The 19,754-nt window shown below is 39.0% G+C and overlaps 1 protein-coding gene across 1 annotated transcript; it reads right to left on the reverse strand.

Annotated features, from left to right (window-relative positions):
- Positions 1-29: 29 nt before the first annotated feature.
- gucy2ca (guanylate cyclase 2Ca) lies at positions 30-18,811 on the reverse strand (the record flags this gene model as incomplete). The annotated part of the gene is made up of 27 exons (XM_084372142.1): positions 30-1,956; positions 2,758-2,834; positions 2,944-3,038; positions 3,129-3,227; positions 3,527-3,701; positions 3,967-4,159; positions 5,027-5,185; positions 5,635-5,726; positions 5,894-5,982; positions 6,284-6,421; positions 6,580-6,712; positions 7,040-7,126; positions 8,093-8,197; positions 8,570-8,641; positions 8,728-8,790; positions 9,057-9,150; positions 9,474-9,555; positions 9,790-9,907; positions 9,987-10,069; positions 11,808-11,952; positions 12,052-12,163; positions 12,257-12,359; positions 14,974-15,092; positions 15,199-15,420; positions 15,500-15,567; positions 16,432-16,544; positions 18,643-18,811. 27 exons carry the CDS (start codon positions 18,809-18,811, stop codon positions 1,761-1,763), a joined length of 3,201 nt encoding a protein of 1,066 aa, XP_084228268.1. The 3' UTR covers positions 30-1,760.
- Between the last annotated feature and the right edge of the window lie 943 nt (positions 18,812-19,754).

Consider the following 19,754-nt stretch of genomic DNA (forward strand, 5'->3'; position numbering starts at 1 on the left):
GCGTGTGTGCGTATGTGTGTGTTCTTAAAAGCTTTTTTCTACTAAGACTTTTCTACTCCGCTCATTGTGCTCAGTGTGGTGAGTTTATTGCCATTTTGTAATCCAAATGTTGGACATCTTTCTTTTCTACCATGTTTTTATGGATTTTTAATTTCTGAATTTTCTGTCGTTCTATATTTCTGCACTGCATGAAAAAATACATGTGTAAATTGGTGTCCAATATTACTATGTGAGACTATGTATAGTTTAGTGTACTAAGTGTACTGCAAGTGTGTTGTTAAAAGACAAAACAAAGAACTACTCTGAATCTTATTTCTGTCATATTTCAAACATCATTTAATAAAACACAAATCCGGAATCATCACAGAAATATTTCTGATGTTCTGAAAACAAGGTAGCAGAGTTGTGCTGTGAAAGAGAAATATTCTCAGATCTCTACTCTCTAATGACAAGTACTGTTTGGATATTCGTTTCACTGCCTCTGCAGCAGAAAAGGCTATTTACATGGTAAATAATTGTGTCAAAGTTTCTCAATCAATGCGCTTTCTGCAGGCAACATCTAAACATAAACAGAGAACTGTTCAAAGTAAAGTCCAGAAAAGTACATTCAATATCATCTCTCATTATTAGGACGTCTTTGGAGAGAACTGTTAACTTAATAGAGCTCTTAGGAGGACTTCATGTACTGTAGTTGTGATGTGTGACTTATCTTTGTCCACAGCACAGGAGTAGGCAAAGGTTGATATGTATGTTACAAATTACCAGTGGTGGAATGTAACTAAGTACATTTACTAAGTACTCTACTTAAGTACAAATTTGAGGTACATGTACTTTACTTGGACCATTACTTTTACTACTACTACTACATTTGTCTGACAGCTTTAGTTACTAGGTACTTTTCAGATTACAGTTCTTCATACCTCTCCTCTCCTGTGGAAACCACATATCTCCAAAACTTAATGAGAGAATTCTTTACTTTTACTTGAAGTGGAGTATTTTCAGTGTCGTTTTGATACTTTTACTGAAGTAAAGGATCACAATACTTCTTTCACCACTGCAAATTCCAAAGACGTGTCTTTTAAACCCATGCCACTTTTGTTTGTATCATTTTAAAAGAAGGATCCACCCAAAACAGTCCCAGGTTTAATTTATGGATTATTTGTGGAATGTGACAATGTCTTACTTTTGCGCCCCCAAGTGGTAGTAACAAAGCAGCAGCTAATAAAGCCTCATTAGAAAATGATGACTGTCATAAAGAGTGAAAAAAAGGCATTACTTTTGACTTTGTTACTCTTTAGGCTAGATTTAATATTTGGCTCTGTTCCTTACTTACTTCCATGAATAACAGGACAAATGTAATAATGTAGAATGCAGCACAGCTACAGTTAAAAGTAAATGTGCCTCAACAAAACTCAACAAACATGAGTGACAGTATCTGTAAGTGGATCATTTCTTTTTTCTTTTTCTTTTTTCTTTCTTTTTTTTTTTTTTACAAAAAGTTAGACCAATAAACCGTTAATTTTATGTGGCAGAGGGAGTGGTGTTGAGGGGGAAAAGCATCAAAGGGTAGAAAGAAAACTGAGACCCTTTTTAACATGGAACACACCTGCTTGTTCCACAGCTGCTCAACTGTCACTCCACCACCTGAACGAACACAAAGCTGTCCACAAAACCTTAGCAGTGCTGACCCAGGCAGGTGTTGCAGGCTATGACACAACTTCTACTTCTTAGCCGGTATTGTACGGAAGGTTCCTCTATAATCACAGGAAGGTGCTGGGGTTGTCGGTGACAGCCAGGTGGAAGTACTCTGGAGAACTGTCCCCTGGCAGGCTGCTGTTTGTCTCCCTCCGATGGACTTTAGTGGACAGGGTCTTTTTGAGGCTTCTGTCTTCACGCTTCCCCAGACTGGACACGATCATCTCTGCCAGGTCCTGCTGGAGCCGTTGGAAGTTCTCCCTGAGGCGGTGACACCAGAATAGTTTGAAAAATCTTTTAATAGATTGAATAATTTGTGCATTCTATTATAATTAATTGTGTTTTCTGTTTTTCAAGACATCTCCCTGATTTTGTTCCAGTCCCATCAAATCCGGAAATTGATGCCAAGCTCACTGTTGTTTTGTAGCTAAACACAGTTTACCTCAATGGTTCATCTGATATCACTGTGTTGTTGTTGTTGTTGTTGTTGTTGTTGTTGTTGTTGTTGTTGTTGTTCCAACAACATCATGATTAATGTTGGTCCGGGAGCGTCATTGCAACTGACCAATACGCGATCAAGTTAAAATAGGGAGCAAATTGTGGTGGATGGATGGGTCATGAACAGGACTTTCATCCAGGATCACAGGTTTGTGTCCCACGTGGAGCTTATTGTTAAATTGTTGACTTATTATTACATTTTTTTGATAATGTAATTTTTCTGTCACAGTTTGGTCAGGTTTAGGCAACAACACTACTGTTTGGTTTAGGAAAACATCACAGTTTGGGTTAAAAAAGACCCTTTTACATCAGTTCTTTTCTGTTAGTATCAAAGCTATGACATCACAAAAATGTCAATGGTCAGTTGCAAAGATGGTCCTGGAGCAACATTAACAATGATGATGTTGGAGGAACAAAACACCAACACAGTGATCGTGTTTACATCAATAATGGGGCTGGAAGGAAATGTTGGGATTTGCGGGGCCAGAGGAGTGTATCTTTCAGCATTAGTAGATGTGTGTCCTTATCATAAGGAGTACATTTATATGAGACTGTTTTACTCACGCTGTTGGTGGTGTCGGCAGGTTGTATTTGCCCCCCGTAATTCCTGTTAACCAGTACGTCATCTCTTTGCCTTTACCCTGTGGGTCAGGTACACAAGGACATAGACAACACACACAGGAAATGAAAGTAGTAACTTACTAGATATGAGTGCTGAGAACATAAAAAGCCAAAGCAAACAGAGCTAACCTTCAGATATGTCTCCCCTCTTTGTTCATACTCAAACTGGCAGTCTGTCCTCTGCAGGATGTTGATAGTGGACTGGCTGACGTGAATTCTCAGAGCTGGAAAGCGACAAGAACAAAGATCATGAGAGACAAAGCTTCTGTTTTTTAACTCTACCAATGCATGTGTGAGTGTTTGTTGACTCTTACGCAGGCCTGTGGACTCCATGCGTGAAGCAGTGTTGACTGTGTCTCCGAAAAGACAGTAGCGAGGCATCTTGTTCCCCACCACTCCTGCTGCACATGGTCCTACACACAAATACACACAAACAAGCATTAATGCCTGAGCTTTCATGTCCATTCTGATATCTGATAAATGCTAAAGAAATGTACTCTCCCAAGTGTCTCTTGGTGGCTGCTTCATTTTTTTTACTTTTCTTATTTTCTCACCTCTTACACATTTGATTAACTATTCTCCAGTTTCTACACATTTATGAACATCTATAACAACTATAATCAAACCCAACCAACTACAGGCTATATTTAGTATCGTGAGGAAGAGTGAGGTGAGGGGTTCAAGGGTTAAGGCCATTATGAATTTCTCTTACCTGAATGCACACCAATACGGATCCACAGTGGGATGCCGGGTAGGTGGAGCAACTCAAACGACCCTACAAAAGCCAGCATGTCCAGAGCCATGAGGGCGATGTCGACTGCATGCCTGTCGCCGTTGCGTTTGGGCAAACCAGACGCAACCATGTAGGCATCTCCTATCGTCTCAACCTGAGAGACAACGGATGGATTAATGAAGACATCATCTGTACTCAGTAAACATGAAACATGACATCTAACTTCAACTGATTCTGAGTTTTAAATAAAAGTTTCCTGCTAAGTGCAAATCTAAGTTCTATCTCAACTTGTAAAACAGCAGTAACATCCTACCAGTGACCCACAGAGCTTAACTTTCGCCACAGTGCTGTCATCACTTTGACTGACTACTGATTAAACAATAGATTATAAAGGGGCCTAAAGTCAGACTCTGAAGTACCTTGTAGACATCATGGTGGTCAAGGATGCTGTCAAAGTTTTTGTAGATGTCGTTGAGCATGTCGACCACCTCCATGGGAGTGCTGTAGTGGCAGAGGGTGGTGAATCCCACGATGTCGCTGAAATAGATGGTCACCTCCTCAAACAGCTCTGGTTTCACTTTGCCTGTCTCCTTCAGTGAACGCACCACCGGGCTGAGGAGACATAGAGGTAAAAGCACTTTTTTAAGTCATTTAGGGGCCTTTTGTAAGTTATTTCAGGACACTAAAGTAACATAATTTTCATTTATAAACATCATCATAAATCTATAGCTTTTTGGGGGCCTTTTAGTTGCGACAGTTGCCCACTTTGCCTAATGGTAAAGTCCACCACTGAGTGGAAATTATTGATGTTACTGGTTGGCTTCTAGTAAGATTAAAATTGCTGTACATGCAAAAACAGCTTTTCCTTGAGCTGTAGGTGAGTCACCCATTGCCTCTACATAGAACACAGAAAAGAGAGGTAATATAAACAGACACACATTAATACTAGGCTAAACACTGCTAACACTTATATATCATATACTTAAGTAATGCTTTACTAAATCTCTGACGATTGAATGCATGATTTATTGCAAGATGTGTCATGAGTTCCTATTGCCAAGCATTAACGATGCAATCGAGATGGATTTCAGTTACAGTGTTCAAGTTTATTTCTGTAATGTGTAAATGTTTGCATCTGACAGCCAGTTTGATTGAAAAGAATATATATTCTTATTTCTATCAGAACATTTACTGTTCTGCTTTCAGGGAGGTTGAGCAAATACATGAATCTCAAAGATTCATGTATCTGGAATCCGGTTAACTTGGTCGCAAATCAATTAATGTATGAAGTGTGAATTAACATTCCTTAACTGATGATCAATTTAGTGTGGACTAATCAAATGAAGTCATAGTTACTTAAACATTTGTTTTTAATTAGCAACAGGAGTTCACGATACATCCCGCATTGATTCATGCATTAAATCATCGTGAGTCATGCAGTAGTTGAGCATCTATTACCAGTAAACAGCATAAGCTTACCCAGGAAGTAGCATGAAGTTGAGGCGATCAGCTCTGTCCCTCTCTGCTTTGTACAAAGAGGTTCTCTCCTCCACCAGACGCTCCAGAGTCCTGGAGTACATCTGCAGGCGACGGATCAGGTTGTCCATGTATGTCTCAGTGGCTTGATTATGCAGGTTACTGTTCCAAAACAAATATGTTGCATTACTAAAACTAATTATATCCTTCAATCAATTAATCATCATGTCAGAGAAGAGTGAGGCAGGAATTATCTCACAGGAAGTATGCTCACTATATGGACAAAAGTATGTGGACATCCCCGTTTGTCATAGTTTGGGCCCCTTAGTTTAAGATTATGGAAACCTTAATGCTACATTTATTTATATAGCCCTTAATCACACATTTTATAGAATTATGTGCCTCTAACATTGAGGCAACAGTAAGGAGATGGCTCATTTCTGTTTCAACATGGCAATGCCCTCATGCACAAAGCCATAAAAAAAAACACTATCCTAGTAGGGTCTGGAAGAACTTGACTGGCCTGTGTTACACATATGGGTCTAATGTTATGTAGTGTTTGAGTGAAATGATTAAAAGTCGGCCTAAATGAATGTGTGGTTTTGACTTACCTGAAAATTTTACCCAGAGATAACTCTATTCTCCTAAAATCTGGCCTCCGTTCTGGGTCTTCATCCCAGCAGTTTTTTATCAGCATGTACAGCTGTATACACACATGAGAACACATACACAGACAGATACAAAGAAAGAAAAAGAAAGAAGGAGTGTATGGCTTTCTTTCTTTATTTTTTATTAATCAAAATAGATTTACTTTATACACCTTAGAGTTTTTTGGTAAATGTCCTTCACAGTGTTTGGTGGCTCTCTTACCTCGACCTCCCTCTCTGATGCACCATCAAAGTTGAGATCAGGTCTGAAGTAGCCCATCCCAATGGGAAACTGCACTCTGTAGATCTTCTCTGAAGGAGTGGATGACATTAAGATTGCCAAAGTGAGCAGGACTTATGCTGAGGATGATCACTGAGTGAACATCCCATCTTACCGGGAATGTCTGATTTTGAACTAGGTAACACCTAAAATGTCTACATTGAATGATTCTGTCATAATCTCCACATATATGAGCACATAAACCATCCAGTTTTTTAAATTAAAGTGCTAATTTCCTCACACTAGATCAAATAAGGCAGTAGGTAGGAGTACATTTTGTTTGTTTTGTTATTTATTGCAGTTTTAAAGGTGTGCCAAATTATCCTGGCCTACCTGTAGGATTTGAGCAGAACTGTGAATAGAACGGGGTCCGCCTATGAATGATCTCATGGGCAATGATGGCATAGCTGTAGACATCGCCTTTCTGTGACACCCCATCTTTACGAAGATGCTCCGGGGCCGTCCACAAGTCTGAGAGGAGAGGAGAGAAGAGGAGAGGAGAGGAGAGGAGAGGAGAGGAGAGGAGAGGAGAGGAGAGGCTAAGTCGCTTGTATTTTCAGTGTTTAGCTCTATAACCAACTGTAATCTTAAAGAAATAAAAAAAATACAAATAAAAAACTCAGTCTTACCTCTTCCTGGATTCAGGATGGTGTGACAACCAAAGTCAGTGATCTTGACCACCATGCGGTTGTCGACCACACAGTTAGTGGACTTAAGGCGACCGTGGACCTGAATGTTACTGGAGTGAAGGTACGACATGCCCTGTAGAAGATAAAGCAGGGGAACCATAGTGAGCAGGATGTGTTAATCCAAGACAGTTGTACAGAGTTGCCTTTTATTGTATCATCCTACTTTCCTTCAAATGCATTATGAATGAGTCAAATACCTCTGAGATATAAAATACAATAAATCAGGCCATGTACATTGGGAAAATACTGCTGAATTTAAATCAATATTGTTAAATGAATAGAAATCCTGGAGTGACTGTAAATGATGTGGTATTCATGTTTTCCTATTTTGTCCTCAACAAACAGCTAAATGAAGAAACAAGGTATTGAAAAATGACATACACACAAATACAAATAATACCTTTGCTATGTCATACATGACTGATATCTTGAACTCCATGTCCATGAAGGTTTCGTCTGGGTAGGAAATCTTGTCATTCAGAATGTACTGGAAGAAAAAGAGATGAAGAAGTTAATATTTTATCACCTTTACTGCTCTGCTTACATACTGTACTCAGTTAATGTAACTGTGAAACAGTAAAACGCTTAAAGCAGCTAAAAGGAGCACGTATTTTGTGTTGATTCTGGCAGCCCCTGTGGACAAAAGTGGTATGACCACCACCACCTTGTGTCTCAAGATCTTAATCTTGTAAGCATGCATTTGTTTGGAAAACGATTGAAAGAAAGAAGCAACATATTTTTGACACTATTATTTTTTTCTAAAACACAGCTGTTTGCCGGGTGCATGGTGATGAGATTATGTATCGATTTGTTGCTATGTAAGATTAATCACTATAATATGATGATGATTAAACAAAGTAAACTTTATTTAGGGTTGTACCACCAGACTAAAGAGCAGCGTATTTCCTCAGGCTGCGAGACTCCTCAATTCATCCTCAACACTCCGCCATAAAAAATCCTTTTAGTTTTATGGCTTAGTTGACCCAGATAATTCTGAATTCAATTTGGTGACAGGCATTAAGCGAGACTCTATAATAACTGTATAAAAATTGGTGGTGTTGTTAGCTTATGTAGGCCATATAGAGGGGTCTGTATCAACTTGTGCGTGTTTGTGTGATTACGTGCAATTACGCACACACTATTAATGCTCTTTAAACTGTGTGTCCATGACTTATCAAATGAACAGTAAAGTCATTGAGAGCAGTGGAGAAATGAGGCCACCGAGCCTTGTCATAAACAACATGTTTGTATGTTGTGTAATCATGTAACCTGAAGAAAATTCAGAGTAACGTGTACTAATTTACTTATCTATTTATTTATTTATTTTGTAGGAAAGAATCTGCATTACAATACACACAGTGATAAAAATGACTTCAGACTTTATATTATATTGGTCTGGTAAAGAAAGGAAGGAAGAAAAGAAAGAAAGAAAGAAAGAAATGTGGACTCTTACCCTTAGGGAGCCCCTCTGACAGAGCTCAAACACTCCAAACACGCCGTACTCAAACTTCACCGTACCGTAAAACTTGGTCAGGTTGTAGTAATCGATACCCAACAGCTGAAACATACAGTGTGGAGCGGAGGAAAAAGTGAAAGGATGGGAAGAGAGTGACAAGGAGGTGGGACAAAAAGGGTTAAAAAGGGTTAGTCAACACACTTGTCCTGCTATGACATAAAAATGACTAACTGTTTAAAACCAGATGACACATCCTTTAAATAATGTTTTATTCACATTCGTTCAAAGCACAAAACCTAATGTGGAGCTAGAAGAGAAAAGAAAGATGGAGTAAGGTTCACATTTCTAAAAAGAAATGCCCCTCAAAAGAGGGACAGAAAGGATGATTTAAATTTATCCACAGTAAATAAAAAAAAATATTGTCCACTTGCTGTAATGCCTTTGACACAAAGGGATAACACAGATGTGTCTTACGGTGTTAAGCTCAATCCTCTGGTCCTCTGTGAAGTCTCCATCTGCTTGCTTCAGCTCTTTCAATATCACAGGCTGAAGAATACAGAGAAATAAGACACAGTCAAACACCGAGAGAAAATTCATGATCGGTAAATACTGATTTTCATAAGCTGAAATACCTTCTTGTCATAGCGGCCTCGGTGTCTGAAGAACGTGCTGTCCTTCCTCTTGTCTTCATCAATCTGTTCCATGCACACACACACACACACACACACACACATTTTGTATTTTGTCACATAGCTGCTTCTTTGTCAACCCCCTGTGAAAAGTGTAGATTTATAAGTTATCACAGGAGTTAGTTTATAAATTAGTTTAGCAGGATGTTAACATGAGGGTATGTCTTATCAGCATTTCCAAAAGAAAGTGCAAAATTCTGCTGTTGGCACATCATCAAAGAAAAGGTTGCTGACCCCTGATCAGGAAACAGGTGAATGATGAGGCTGTTTACCTTCAGAGAAACCTCCTTCTCATCCAGAGGACCAATCAGATGTGGGTCGATATGAGACCACTTCTTCTGCAATAGACGCTCCTTCCTGTTCTGCCTGACATTATTGAAAGACACATACAGTAAATACAGACATAATAACAGAATGGATAGCTCTCAGGGGGGATCCAATTTCATTACAGCTTTATATGGTGCGTCGACCAAATGTAAACGCACAAGAGCTTATTCTTATTGTATTAATCCTGAGCTTCAATTAAGGCTGCCATTTTATCACTTATAATATCTGTCTAGTTCTTTTCTAGTCATCGATTGTTCATCAACTATTGCTTTATATAAAAATCAGCTTTACTAATTAAGAAATTTTTTAAAAAATTACACAAAGCCCATGTGATTCAGCTGTCAAATGCGGCCGCTGTTTACCTGTAGAAGATGAGAGCAATGGCTGTCACCACGACAACACTGAGACTCAGAACGATCATGATCACATCCTGCACACTCAACTCTGGAAGCACACACACACACACACACAGAGAGAGAGAGAGAGAGAGAGAGAGAGAGAGAGGCATTTAAAGCCTTACTTTGAATAAAGATAATGAAATCAAACTATGTTTCTAAATATTGTCAGATTCTAATAAAGTGTTGTGTTCTCTGTATGACAAAGCTTCTTAACTTTGTCGCACCTTGACATCTCAAGCACTCACACAAACAAAAACTATTCTGTGAGGTTGTGTTTTACCGTCTGATTTCTTCGGCACATCAGAGGGCAGTTTGTCCCCTATCCAGATCAGGGCTGGGTTTTCATTTGCGAATATGGTTCTATTTTGTGATGTGTCAAAAACTGCCAGGATTTCGTACTGGAGAGAGACAGAGGCAAAGTATAAAAAGAAATGCTCACGTTGAACAAGCTAACTGCTAAATGGACAGTAGTCTCACCTTGTTGTCTCTTGATGTGTAAATGATAGAGAAGTTAACATCTCGATCACCGTACTCATCGAGCATATAGTGTCCTCCCATACCTGCTTGAAGCAAACACACACACACACAAAGAATATTTTCAATTTCTTTGAAATAGAATAACAATTTGAATTGGACGAGCTACAAATAGTTTTTTGACTATACTTATTAAAAAGTATTTGAGACCGACCAAGGGAGTAACTAGAGTTAGGCTCGCAATTAATAGTAATTTTCATTATCATTGCTTTTCTTTTTTAAAAAATTAAGGTTCCCTTGTGTAGGATTTAGAAGCATCTGGTGGTGCAGTTAAAGACTAAAATCAACGGTACCCTTCAACACTTTTTCTCAGCACAGTCCCCAGGATATAGTGTTAGCAGTTAATATTTCTGCAAACCACAAACAGTATACGTCTAAAGTTAACATTTGTACCAAACATGGCATACAATGTACACATTATATGCTTATTTGCTGACTTTCACATTAGGACATGGATGGGATGGTGGTGGAGTTACTACAGCCCACAACACTGCCAAGTGGGTGACAGCAGTTCATGTCTGTGGGGACATTTTCAGCCTTTTATGTGCTGACAAAACCAGATGTTTTTCACGGCAAATCAGACCATCTCCAGCTGTGTTTGTAGTGACCAAAACAGCTATTTGATGCCAAAACATGATGTTTTTCTAACCCTAACCAAGTAGTATTTGTGACTAAACCCTAACCAGAGCAAAAGGAAAGTGTTGTGACAGGAGAGAAATAGAAAATTGAATCCAAACAAATGTAAGGTTGCAACATAAGGAAACGTTTGAACTCTTCTGTGGTTTTGCAGAAACATACTTAGCTAACATTTATTCTGGCAATGGGGTTGTTTTTCCTTCAGTGGCCGCTAAAAATGCAAAAAATCGCTGCAGGCCTCCTCTAGAGCCAGTGTTTGGTTTGAATCAGATCAGTTAACTAGAAGCATTATAAACATTTTATAGTATTACATGACTGCGTTACCAAGCAACAATAAAACTAACCACAAACTAAAGGCAAGTAATCATCACTGTGTTGTGACGCTCTCTGTAAGTTGATTTGCATACTGTATTATACTGAACTGAACTGGGGCTAACAATGTTGCCTTGGAGGAGAGCAAAACAACTGAAAATGACCCATCGTTATCTACAGCATTTACAGTTTATATTTGTTGTGGCAGAACATGCAAAACCACCTCAAACCAACACAGAACAGGATAATTCAGTGAACATAAATATTAAAATTCTCATGACCGGTAAAATACCCAAACATGAGGCTACAACAATTATGATGCACTGTGTTTGCCTGTCTTGTGCTCTGATGTTTTTGCTCCAGCCTGTAACATTTGCAGAGCCTTATATGTGATTAATAAAACTTTGAAATTGAATTTGTGTTTCATTGGAAGAAAATGAAGGCAGGCGAGTTCTGGGGTGATATGTGACTGGCAACTAGTATTTTTTAATAACCTAGCTGCTGAATTTTGGACCAGTTGAAGTGAAAACCACCAATATAACAGAAGGAACAGAAGCAACATAGTGATTTAAACCAGAACAATAACATTTTCTTAAACCTAAACATAATAAATGCCAAACCGGTTAACTTCAGTTACAGCTTTACATATCCAGTCTGACTCTTAAATGTTAAACAACCTGCCATATACACTCTACTGACCTATTACACCTTGTGGTATGTGCCCTTGATTAGTGTTTGATGAATTTGTTTTGCATTGTACAGTAATTCTGCCTCTCCCTGTGTTGCTAAACCTGAGTTGAAACTGATCATACGCACCATAAAAAGAGGCGTTTCCAAAGGGGTTGTCGCTCAAAGGCACATCAGATGGTCCATGGTCACGTTGACGACTGAGCATCCTCTCTCTGAGCACTTTGCCAAACAGCAGAGCCCCATCATGATACCCAGCCACAAAGTCATTTATCTGCAAATTGGACAGAAATTTAGAAAAAAAAGAGTTGAATCTTTATATAAGAGCTGGTCCCCTGCACAGTCTTATTTGGGTGTTAAAGTTGCTGCTCACCGTGCTATTGTATGTTGAGTTTGATCCAGAGGTGTAATTCCTCTGTGGCAGGGTGATCACCAGTACGTTTTCCATCCCCTCAGTGGATGTTGTGTTGATGTAATAGTCAGGGCTGGGGAAAGGCAAAGGGTTTCACTTGCCTTACACTGAAAAGATTCTTGGTCACAGTGTACAAGTAAAATGGTAAACTCATAAACAGGCTTACTTGTAAACATCGAGGAGAATGAGCACGATTTCCTCAGGAATCTTGGCCTTCACTTTACTCTTTATTGAAATAATGTCATCATGGCTCCCACACATGATGAAAACTGAAATAAATACATCAGTTTCACTATAACAGGAAGGGAAATGTTTCAGTTGTACAGTACATTTAAAACAATTCTTCTCTTTTCAGACACTGGTTACATATTTCAGTGTCACCAGCTTCATCAGGGGTGCCCAAATGTTTGTATGAAGTGTCACTGCGGGTGCCATGCTCAGATCATGAATGGACAATTATTTATTAGGAATCCTACATATTCAAAGAGCATTTTTACCTCACAAAAATTAAAACAATTTAAACATTAATTTATGTGACAACTTTCTTAAATTATTTTTTAATTGTCTTCTGCTAGAAACATCTGGTGGACCAAATCAAACTTTATGGCAGGCCATACAGGCACAGATTGACTATCTGTTGCTGTAAAGCAACTATCAGCAACTAACTCCTTTTGATGTGGTTTCGTGCATGTTTCACAACAAGAAGTAGGCAGGTGCAACTCGTTCTACCAAAATGTGGAACAGCCGTGTTATTCTATCAGCCAAACTGAGCTGCCGTCAATAAAGTAACAACATTTAGTAGAACTGACAATGGGCCATATCTAAATAATCAAAGGTACGTCATGGTCAGAAGTCCACGGTGTAAGTGGATTTAGGGCAGATTACTTTTGCTAATGGTGCAAAATCTGGGTGCAGTAGAATACATTCACACGGCGGCCAATTCCTCAGGTGTCACGCTCAGGAGGGGAAGCCTCAAATGCTCAGATAATGTTATGATGCGTTCCAGGTCACACAATATAAACATGTTGAAGCTGAGTGACATAACTTTTCAAGGTAAAACAACACCCATTAGCTAATGTTAGCGTTCAACCACTTCCTAGTTAACATTACTGTCTAATTATATTACATTGGGAAGGCTGTAGCTCATGAGAGCAGGTCGTCAAGCAATCGGAAGGTTGCTGGTCTGAATCCCCGGCTCCCCCGGCTGCATGTCAAAGATAATGAACCCCAAATTGTTCCTGACAAGCAGGTTGGCACCTTGCATGGCAGCCGCTGCCATCACTGTATGAATGTGTGTGTGAATGGGTGAATGTGACAGGTATTGTAAAACTGGAAAAGCGCTATAGAAATGCAAGTCCATTTACATCCAGTGTGGTTCACTTCCACATCTAAATTAATGTGTCCAAGGTATGTGCTGGTATATTGGAACAAATATCCATCTTTCTTATCACATCATGTAACATGTTAGCTAGGAAGTGGTTGAATGCTAAAATAAGCTGTTGTCTAATGGAGAAGTACATTTACATTTACATTTAGGGCATTTAGCAGACGCTTTTGTCCAAAGCAACTTACAATAAGTACATTTGTCACAAGGAAGAAACCAGAACAAGTACCAGGGCAAATGGCCTGATGTTCCTCTGAATTTTCATTATCCATTGTGTTTTCAGTTGCTGATTAACCAGAAGGCAGTTAAATAATATCAGTTGTCAGATTACACAACTTGCAACCTGGAGGGCAGCAGTGTGACAAATGAGTTTCCCACCCAGAGCGTGATGTCGGAGGAAAATGGGCCGCATGGCAATATGGCAGCCATTTTCCATAGAAGTTGTATTTAGTCTCTTATACAATCATGGCTGTGTTTTGGGCATAGATTGAATTAAATCAGAGTCTCATTTTCTATTGCCTTTAAAAGTCAGGTGTGCCTTATTTAATTTATATTAAAACAGTGGCACTTATCTTCACTCAGGGATCCTCTGCCTCCACCGTCTCTTCCAATCCTCTGTTCCGTTTAAAATTCAACTTTAACTGAATATGAGAAAATGCACAATATCTAACTGAAGGGGAAAAGCACTGATATGCATTCCTGTGTTTAATAGTGATTAATTACATTACCTGAAACGATCCCCCAGCAGTAGACAAGGATTTAATGTAAATATTAAATTCTGTTTCCTCTGTTTTTATCTATATCTTTAGATTTGCTGCTTAAATGTGCCACGATATTTACTGCAGTGACATTACTGTACGTGTGTAACTTGACTATGTTGGTTAGAAACTGCAATGGCACTTGAGATGCACTGTGCGCCCCATTGCGGCAGGCATAAGACAGGTCCGAATAGTCTGCAGCCATGCTAGCAGATCTATGAGGCCGTACTTTTGTTGTTGCCATGCTAACATGCTCACAATTATGCTAGCATCCTGGTTTAATTTACCATATATTAGCGTGTCAACATGCTAACTTTTCCAAGGTGTTTGGTGAGTTTTGGAGAAATTAAAATTTTGGGACAACCAAGGTGATTATCCATTGATGGTTAACCATCCAAAAGTGCTTGCTGAGATATTTCAGTCTGTACCAATGTAGTTGACCAATGGCCACACCAACAGACCATCATTGCCATCCCAGTCATGCTGCTATCAAACAGTAAATTCTTAGTGCCTCTATAAATTGTAGGGCACAAGCTCTCCCCCCATCCCCCTCAATGTTTTATATACTACTATTTTTTCCTGTTTTCTCCATGGATGCTAATGTTGTGACTGTTCCGATTAGATAGCTTATTCATCTCTAGTCTAGATATTAGATAATGTTTTTCAACATAGTCCTAGTGGAGAACAGCCCAGTAAAAAAAAACTGAGTTTAATGAGATGTAACTCAAACAAAATACCCACTGTTGCTGTGTCTTTTGTCATTGGCGAGGGCATTAATCATCTCTCCTTCCGAACGCAGCATCTCTCTGGTCACGTTTTTGGCAAAGTTGGCAGATGCCGCTTCCAGTGCATTGATGTACCTGTGGTAAAAACAAGGAAATAAAAAACACAAGAAGTGGCACATGCTGGAGCAGTAAAGGAACCTACAGAGGTCACTTCGGCGAAATACAGCCCCTGCTGTCTCACCAAAAGCAGTCCTCAGATACGTTGTTGTGGGGCTTCCTGTAGATATACGTCTGCTTCCAAGGTGTCTTAAATGACAAGGTTTCAGCCATAAAGTGAACGAAAAAGTCTGAGATCTTGCGTGCTGGAGGCAGAATTCGAGTCACTTTGGGTTGATAGTCACATGAGAGGCCAAAGCTCCCAGCAGAGATGACAGGAATGCTCAGGGTCAGGCCATTTTTGTCACTGATGGCAGACAACAGGGAGTCAAATTCAGTCAGTTGTTAAGTTGTATATAATTAAAGAGAAACAGAGTCATACTCACTCCACTAACTGGAAGGTGGCATAAGTACAGGAAGGCCCCAGCATGACGCATCCAACTTCACCATCACTCTGCAGAAAGATACAGTACAGTTACTCTGTGTGAAACTGAATCACCCCCACAGCCAAGGTTCAGATACTTAAAGAGGAAACTGAAGGGAAAAAAATATATAATAATTCTGTATAGTAGGCACTAATGCTGCATAAAGGCACTGTGATTCACATGTCTTTATGTAGTTATTTGATGATTAGGCGCTGCATTTATCCTTGTCCCTTTTCCCTCTTGCATTTCTTCAGTCCCTGGTAAACTTGAGCCTGTTGTTTTCAGCTGTGGCAGAGAAAGTAGGAGCAATTGAAGAGTTTGTTGCACCTCCTAGAAGCTAGGATGCTACAATGGCAACATGTGCAATGTTGATATTGTTGATGCAAAGTGGTGAGTCTGCAGAGAAGCAGTTGATCATTGACTGTGCTGTGCTGACAGCAAAAGTTTACTTTAAGTATTGAAGTTTTAAATAGTTGACATTTTCCTTTCCTTCCCATCAGCCTTAGAATCAGTCATGGAAATAGTTTTGCTGGATGCAACATTTATAATTTTACATTTGAGTACGCCATGATAACCATCCAGTCATTGAGCAGTAGAGACGTAAATGTTCAGCTGAAGGGTAATACAGGGATGATAAACTATCAAACTGCAAAAAGGGAACTTGTTAGATTTTATCACTATTTTAGTATTGGAGATAAGTGACACAGGAAAGAAGATTCAGGTTTTCTAATATCTAGCTCTCATGTCAGATGGTCTTTTCAGTATCGTTAGGCCTCTCAGTGGGTCTTTATCAAAAGCATTTGGACCACAACACAAGTAATTTGACATTAAGTATTCACTAAAATAAACACTCTATAGACATCTCACTATTGTCATCTTTTGACCATACTCACATGCAGCCTCTTCAGTATTGCCACTCCTTCACAGGTGCTGCTCCCACAGCCCTGCCGGTTGTACAGGGTGGTGTTGAATCCGTTGTAGTTGGCCGTCAAAGTGAAGTTTAAATCTTGGGTCATGGAAAGACGATAAGAGTTATTAATATCAAAAATGAACTCATTAATCACTTTGGGCTGAGGAGATTAGATAAGGCTGATTTACTGCCTACTGGTGTAAATGTACCCTTTGATTGCTCCCGCAGAGAAATTCAAAAATTACATTAACAGCAGCAGCGAAAAAAAATTCTATTACAAAGAGTTTCATTGTGTAATACGATGAACAGCCTCATAGTAGGAGTAAAGCTCATCATGCATTGTTACTCTAAATAATAAGGCATCTTTAACTATTTGGTTTTGGTTGAAAAGCAACACTTTAAGCATCTGAGACAGTTTGGGCCAGTGGTTCCCAACTGTAGGTCATGACCCCTCAAGCCCTCACAAGATATTTCTGAGGGGGTATAAAGTTGATTAAATGTACAGTATATTGTTGGCCAAGCCACAAATCTAAAAGGAACACACTGGGGAAAAATACACATTTGCTGTAATATTGGTGTATAGATAAGAAGTTTCAGTTTCATCCCTGTGTGATCAGGAGATAGACTCATCTATATATTTTTAGTCAGCATGCCAGCCACCAATATATCCAAGAATCTCCTACAGTACACATAAGTGTTCAGGACAGCTGTTAATTTGGTATGTTTGTTACATCAGGATGTTTTCTACATGTTAGATTAAAGTGTATCAGTAAGACTTGGAGACTGCACAGGATTCTTTTAATTGTAACAAACACGGTGTTTGCTTAATGCACCGTACACAAGAGAAAGCACTTAGGAATGGGATAATGACAGATTTCATTTCGGATTGCAATAAAAACACTCAGATAAGTTGACTGTGGTGAATTTCCATGATTGAGATGATCACAAAGTGATGTTCACACATCCTTCTCCGTTAGCACAATAGTCTTTCTTAAGGGTCTAATGATTTAAGATTGTTTCAGTGTTTCATTGCTATTTTAAGAGTTTAAAGCATCATTTGATGATTATAAGCATAATATCATGATTGGAAAATCGTGACGCGTAATTTTCATATCATCCTATACCTACAACCACTACATATAATACATATAGGTTTCCTCACATATACCTGTAGGATTGGTTGTCAAACCAAATCTTGATACATTCAGGTGCCTGTAACAATGTGTTGATAATTTGAGCATCAAAATCTACCAAGCACTGTCTGTGGCAAAGAATGTCTGGCAAGAGACTCAGTGTTTTTTACTTATTCTTCAATTGAAAAAAATCCTGATTTAAATAAAAATGTTTCCAGTTTTATAATATTTTATATAGCTGAGCTTTAAAGTTCTTTCTTGGCCGAGAAAACTGTAGTTTCTAGTGTTTTTGCCAAGGTCTTCTACAGCTACTTGTGTTTAGACGACATTTGACATTTAATATGTGAGAATTTTCGGTTTCTTTTGGCAAATGAAAAGGATTTTGTAGAGAAATGTGTTTATATTTCTCAAAGTCCTGTACCAAAAAAGTATGTGTAACAAAATCAGGTATCATTTCAGTACTACTATGCCCAATGTTCAGAATATTCTAGAAAGACCCCGTTCGACTGGCTGCGTGTCTTTAAAGATGGGATAAAGTGATGGCAAATAAACTGTGAAATTGAATGTAAAGCCTGATCATTTGTTGAATCCATGTGAAAGGTTATTTTTTTCATCTGTTAAAAGCTTGAATTACCAGAGAGAGCTCATCCTCTATAAACAAATGTAAAAAAATGCTTTTATCATTTACACAACAGTGGTGAGGTAAATCTCTTCTTGCTCAACAGAGAAACTAGTTCATACATTCATAACCAGCCATCTTGACTTTGTGGTTCTCTGTTTTAATGGTTTCTAGGAGCTGCTACTAATTGACCTCCAGTTATTAAAAACGCCTCCGCTAATGTCCAGTCGTGTTACTTAAAGAAAGTTTACACCGGCTCTGTCTGACAGTCAGGATTGATTCTGAAGTTTTGTTTTGTATCTTTTACTTTTACATTATCCTAGTTTTAGGGTTTGTTTTTAATTGGCTGGTGTAAAACATCATATATTAATTTGTAGATAATATGAAATCATTATTATCTGTAAGATCCATTTAGCCTTTTTTAGGAACAACTGGTCCATACCATGTTTAATGTTTTCCAGTCTGTCCTCTTCAATGGCTTGTTTCACGGCTTCCTCCACAAAGGGTCGACTCCACGCATAAGTGTTGTCCTCCAGCAGCACAACATTCATGGTGTAAATACGCTTTGATGACAAACAGTCATCCAGCATCTTGTTGGCGACCACCGCCATTATCAACATTCCCAGGTAAAATAAACAGTGTGAGCTGTACATCTTGATCCTCGAGATTTTCCTTTTCCTTTTCTTTTTCTTCTTGTCTCTTCCACACTTGTCAACTACATGTCAAAACAATGTATTACAGAAGGTCTTTACGTTCGTCCACCTGAACAGATCCTCTCCACTGACGACATGAGTCCAAAGAAAAAAGTGAAAAGGGCTCCCAGTGACTAAGTAGAAGTCTCTTAGTTCACTGTCAAGCATCCAGAAAACAGATGAAAATCAACTTTTGTCTGAGATCTTCTTTCAGTAAACACAAAAGAAAGAAGTTGATTAAAGACAAGTAACACAGTCTTCGCAGCAGTTGTTCCTGTGGTCAAAGCCTTCGATCAATAATCCTCCACCTTGGTACGGGCTGGTCTACCTGTCCTCCACACGTTAATGAACAACTGTGAAGTGACAGTCGGTGCACCAGTTAAAAGGAGGGAGGGCAAGGCAGGAAAGACTCCCACACTCCATCTGGACTCCACACTTAGAAACTGAGATCATAATTCATCTTGTTTGTAAACATGGAGCCTCTACATTACATGTCCTGTCTGAATAACATCAAAGATTATTCCCAAATATCCTTGCGGTGACCAGTCAGTCCATAATAGCCTGAAGTGTAATAATAAAACTCCAGTAACTCTGTTCACTTGACAACAGCATATTAATTGTAGTCGTGAATTACAGACTGGCAATAAATGTAAAAAATAACATAAATTGTGTGTCAACAGTGGAAGCTTTTTGTTTAACACAATCTGATTCTTCTTGTTGAAGCAGAGGCGGGGGAAAGCTTGCATAGGGGCAAAGGTCACAGGAGGCCATAAAAGTGAAGGCTTGTGTGGAGCTGATAAATGTTGTCTGCTATAAAAGCAGGGTGGATTAAGCCTGTAAAAGTCTTGACCAAACTGCTCGT

Source organism: Pagrus pagrus (genome assembly GCF_965226575.1).
Source record: "Pagrus pagrus genome assembly, chromosome: 13".
Classification (NCBI taxonomy): Eukaryota; Metazoa; Chordata; class Actinopteri; order Spariformes; family Sparidae; genus Pagrus; species Pagrus pagrus.